The 5,790-nt window shown below is 37.8% G+C and overlaps 1 protein-coding gene across 1 annotated transcript; it reads left to right on the top strand.

Annotated features, from left to right (window-relative positions):
* Positions 1-544: 544 nt before the first annotated feature.
* Positions 545-4,176, top strand: LOC114248056 (uncharacterized). The gene is made up of 2 exons (XM_028181174.2): positions 545-821; positions 2,769-4,176. Exons 1-2 carry the CDS (start codon positions 653-655, stop codon positions 3,266-3,268), a joined length of 669 nt encoding a protein of 222 aa, XP_028036975.2. The 5' UTR covers positions 545-652; the 3' UTR covers positions 3,269-4,176.
* Positions 4,177-5,790: the final 1,614 nt, after the last annotated feature.

The raw sequence follows: 5,790 nt of genomic DNA, 5'->3' as shown, positions 1-5,790 counted from the left end.
AGCCCGTCATTTCGGATCCTGACGATCCAATAACGATGCTTTTAGGCTTTCCAAGCACCGGTCGCTGTTCTCGTCAAACCCGTGTAAAGCGACGAAGGGTTCGTCTTGAAAACTAACCTACAGACGCAGCCCACAGCCACAGAATAAACACACCACGAAATGCAATGCTGCTTTTTTTTTGTTTTTTTTTCCCCTACATAACCTGATAGCCTTAAGAGGCTATTTCAGCATCACCCTAACGTGTAGGTGAGCTCACGGGGCTCAAACCGGAAGTGTTGCTAACATTGTCCCTAGCAGGAGCAGTGCTTCGCAAAATCTATCATAGATCGGAAACGCGACCCACTGAGAAGATCCAGCGAGAAACTCTGTGGGCCAATGCGGTGTGTAGCACAGTTTCATTACGACGTTACAAAAAAAAACGCTGACGTAGAATATTTTAGTATTCTTTAAGAGTATGCATTTTAAATAACACAGCGGGAAGAAAGGCGTGCGATCGCGCCGCGACCGGTGGCCGCGGTCGCGCCCCTCTCGCCCCGAGAGCACGCGGCAAGCCGCGGACGCCCGCCATTATCTGCGGCAGTCGGCAGTCGCGACAGCGCGTCACTACGGCTAAGCGCGTCTCGGTTTGCCGCGTACACGGCGCACAAATAAAATGGCCCGAAACCTAACCCTATCCAGTGAAAAAATTGAATTACTGATTGAAGAAGTCAAAAGACGTCCCTGCCTTTGGGATCGGACGCACGAAGACTACAAGATACGCGCTTGGACGAAGAAGAAGTGGCTTGAAGTGTTGGACGCTATGCAACTGCCTCACACGTTAGGTTAGTGAAACGTCGTGTAGACGGTAGTGGTTAACAGCTGTTGATAGCCGCCGCTTCGGAGGAAATGACATAATATTAAACCAAGGGGATCGCAACTTTGCAAGTTTTAAGCGTGCTAAAAAGAGACAACTAGATGTCTGTCCGAAATTCGGTTTAAATGAAATGCAACCATTTTTTACTTGACTTGTTGCATACTCGTAGGTGCTGATTTGAAAGATTGAATTTGTGTGCTCGTGGCGATTTTGTGCCGTGTTTATCGTGAGTCAATTCATTATAGTTCAAAAGGTTTCCGGTAGATGCCGTAAAATGATCGAAAATTCCTACCTATTATGTTTTGCTATTTAAAGTATGTCAATTTGATTAATGCGTTAGGTTGCTTGTGATAATAACAATAAATTATACAAATGAATACGGGATTTAATAAAGCTATCATTATTAGATACATCTTACATTTTGTTGTTAATTGGAAAATTCCTGAATTTGGTCTTAAACTTTGTAAAACAAGTAAATTAACTGGCTGTAACAAAACGACCTCGCACATAAAATACATCTTTAAAATTTAAAATTATAATACAAAATTTCACTGGCGACAGCCACGTCCTAACTCTGTCTATTGCTGCCAAAAATAAACTATGAGTTTCAGTCTGAATGATGAGACAACCGGTGTACAATACGACTAATTCCCATAGACACACTGAGTTTCTCGTCGGATCTTCTAAGTGGGTCGCGATTCCGATCCAGTGGTAGTTTTTGCAAAGCACTGCTCTTGCTAGGGCTAGTGTAAGCAAATTCTCTCAGGTTGAGCCCGTGAGCTCACCTAGCCGTCCAGGCGTAGCTGAAATAGCCTCTTAAACTAACAGCGAATAGGTAGGGAAAAAAACGACTGATGTCTCAAGATTAGCTGGTATCTTTTAAGCTCTCTTAATCACATATGGACAGAGAAGATGATCGTTTCTAATGAAATGCTTTAGTATCGAGACCAAAATGATAGACCGACGTTTCCGTCATGAAGGCAAAAGACTGCAGACGTTTTTGATCGCGTGGTGACGTATGAAAATGTAGGATCTCCGCCAAAAGTTTAGTCTTCCGTATTCCAAAACTAAATTCCCAAACTTTTTGACCCTTCGTTCCGTGACGTTGATTGAATGAGCCAGAACGATGATGATGAAGTCTGATCTTTTCTGTTCGATGTTTCTGTTTTCAATTTAACAACTCCGCAAGCAACAGCGCGATAGAGATCATTGTATCATATTACCCGCTCAATGTTCAAAATAGTTTTTCTACTTATTTTATTAATCTATACTTCTATACTAATATTATAAAGAGGAAAGGTTTGTTTGTTTGTTTGTTTGTATTGAATAGGCTCCGAAACTACTGAACCGATTTGAAAAATTCTTTCACTGTTTGGAACCTACACTATTCCCGAGTGACATAAGCTATAATATTTTTAAAAAAAATTAGGAATCCTTATTAAAACTCCAATAACGTAACCCAAGATGTACAAAAATTACCTAAAACATTCTTTACATCGCGTGCGCTGCGAAAACTATTGATGATAGAATAAAATAATTTACTACGACTTTGTAGAACACATTATTATTTATAAAAAGTGTCGCGACAGCATATATCTAACTATTATAGTTGTGCCGTAATAAGTGTTCTTTTATTTAAAAAAATAAAACAACATCAAATATCGTTGAAATTTTTGTTAAAGACCCGAGCGGAGCCGGAGCGGGCCGCTTGTTTATTATAAAGCTCTGCGCGAACAAAACAAAAAATGCTTAACAATGGTATTCAGAAATCAAACGGGACCAAGTTTAAATATTATGTGATCTCTTTTCTAAGTCAAATCACCCTCCGAGGGCAACGTGGAGTTGAACTGTTTACTAGGTACCATGTACTAGAACTAGGCCTTGTACATACATTCTGTTTTTTTTTTAATTCCAGACAAACTAATTCAAGTAAAATGGAAAAACCTGAAAGATGTTTATGTGAAAAAATCTAGACCAAATATTGGAAAAAACCAGCGAGAATCGTGGCGCTACTACCACTGTTTGAAGTTCTTAGATAATCCTGCGGTTTCGAAGATTAGCGAAAGCAATAGCGGAGAGGACAGTCAGACGGAAGAGACTGAAGTAGAACAGCGTCACGAAGAATCAAGTTCTGATGACGACGAAGAGAACAAACATAACCACAACGAACATTATCCTTCAAAACGCAACACTGTGACTTACTATAACGAAACGGACAGCGAATACGACATGATGTTCTTAAGGTCTCTGGCTCCGTATTTTAGGGAGTTGGAGCCGGTGAGGAAGCTGGTCGTCAGGTGCAAGATACAGGACGTGCTGTTAAAAGAGATAGCAGGGCAGAGGGGCGCCACGCAGACGATGTATGCAGACCAGAGTGAAGATAGTACGATGATCAAAGCGGAACCGCCTATATAATACATTCCCTATCTAGTTTTTTTTTTTTATTACCCTTGTAGGCAGACGAGCATACGGCTGATGGTGAGTGGTCACCGTCGCCCATGGACGTCAGCAATGCCAGGGGCAGAGCCAAGCCGCTGCCTACCGTTAAGTACTCTCCACAAGCCTCATTTGAAGAAGGACATGTCAAAGCGCTCGGGAAACACCGTGGAGGGGAGCTCATTCCAAAGCCGGATGGTACGTGGCTAAAAATTACCCAGATAAATTCACCCAGAATATTTGCAAGCGTTTGTAGTGGACCCAGCCAATAGACATACTGTAGTTCCTTGACGCGTGCATATACAAGTCCCGAGTGCATTGGAATCATAGTCATTTTGTATTAAAACAAAAAAGTGAGTTTGTTTTCGAAGAGTTTAAGTGAAACTTGAACACTGATAAAAACTCCCTACAAATACTTATACAATAGTAAGTTATATAGGAATGAAAATGATTAATGATTTAAATGTACAAGTGTAATAATTATAGATAAGTGAATAAGACTGCGAAAAGAAAACATGTTTATTTTAGGTCTGTATGATTTATGAGGCAACATTGAAAGTATTGTTGTATATAAAACTGTATTTTAAATTTTTGTGTACATACAATTGGATTCTACGAATTTTAATTTGACCTACACTGACTTAATCGTAATGAAAATAAATAAATATAAGGAAAATAAAATTCGTTCTTTGATATTTAGACGAGCAATCGCCTGGGTGACTATTTCTATGTATGTAGGTACTAGTGTTCGCCAAAAAATCTAATGCTGTGAATAATTGCTTACACGTACGTACAGTTTCGATTTTAATGTAATAATGAAATTAAAGATAATAGTCACCTTACATTTTTTTATGCCAGAAATGAGAAATAATAAATTTATTGAAAAACAGATAGTAAAATAACTTATCTTTGTTTTTTTTTTGTTATAAAAAAAGACTATTTTCAAAACTATATATTTTCTTAATAAAGTCTCAAGATACTAAACAAAACAAACAGCTGACGAACAGACGAGAAAATGCCTTTTAAACTTTTTTCTAATCTTTTTGTAATTATCACAAATCTCGTCAGTGGCTATTGAACAAAGAAAATAAGGAAAGATAAGCAGTTTGAAGGCTAAAACAAGAGACGTTCAAACAGCAAATTCTTATCGAGCGATGCGAGTGTCCGGGGTTCAAATCTCGCAAGCAGTAGCCAATTTTTTGAAACACATACGTACTTAACACTTATCGTAAATGACTTCCACAATAAAGCAATAACACTGTCAAATATAAGTAGCACATGAGCCGCAACTGAAAAAATATCATTCCATTCAATTTCGAACATAGAAAGTTATAATATTAATTTAAAAAGTTAAAAATCGCCGTTGTCCTTAAAATCCGACAAATAAAAACCAGAGATCGCGCCTTATCGAAGATTTGCCTTGAGGTAAGAATTGCTCTGAAATGTCCAAGGCGTTCTTTAGATTTAAAATAAACACCTCGTATGTACTTACATAATATTGACGTAGGCCATTGGTTTTTGGTAAGTGACTTGATATGATTTTTTACTAATGATAAACTAATGAGTAGGTAGGTAGGTAGGTAGGTACAAGCTTGAGAAGAGTCGTGATTTGATGTTGATGTCATTTTGAAAATTGTTAATGTTTAACATTCAACAACTTAGTTCGCAATAGTGACGGTAGATGGCGTTAAATTGAAAACTGAAATACATTTTCAATAACTGCCTACGTCACGGTATCGTAAAAATTATTTAAATACATTTAAATTATATATATTTTACATAAATCCTAAACTAAAAGTTTTGAAAAATCGATCATTGACGCTCGTGGACATAATAAAATATCAATGCTGCGCTAACAGAAGGATAATTTTTTTAAATTAAATTTAATAAAAATTCACAAACAAATATTTCATCCATTAGTTTCATTACTAATTCTCTATCTGTCCTCGTCATGATAAAATTAGCATAAAACTTGTATTTGTAATAAACTTTCTAAAATTGTGATTACAATAACATTTAATGAACTTTCTTGAAATAATTGCTAGCGTGATTCAGTTTTTGATCGGATCCGAAGTGCCCCTTTGTTTGATCTCTACTATTGGGCGAAAGATGTCACTACAAGGGCTTGATAGCGTTAAAGTTAGCTACATCTATCCCACGAAAGAAATCTCGTGGTAATTTAAGAAACTGCCCTGTCGAATATGACATTTATTTAAAAGACCTGGATTGAGAATCACTTTTCATTAGATCTCGATGAAAAGTTTCGTTAGAAATGACGCCGTATTGGGAGAACTGTTATGGAATGTATTTGCTATGCGAAATCTGTTCTGAGTTCAACTAAAATTTCGTGCTGCTTCAGTGTGCTTGGTGCGAGTTTTTTAACGTTCTCGATAGCGTAAAAGTTAACTAACGTTTGTATGGAATGGGATCGTTTGCCTACGTTTGCCGCTAGGGGCGCTGTTCCAACTGCATACGAAATTGGGTTAACTTTGACGCTATCG

The sequence above is a fragment of the Bombyx mandarina genome, chromosome 17, assembly GCF_030267445.1.
Source record: "Bombyx mandarina strain Sakado chromosome 17, ASM3026744v2".
Taxonomy (NCBI): domain Eukaryota; kingdom Metazoa; phylum Arthropoda; class Insecta; order Lepidoptera; family Bombycidae; genus Bombyx; species Bombyx mandarina.
The sequence above is the reverse complement of the archived record's forward strand: the minus strand, read 5'-3'. Positions and strand labels throughout refer to the sequence as shown.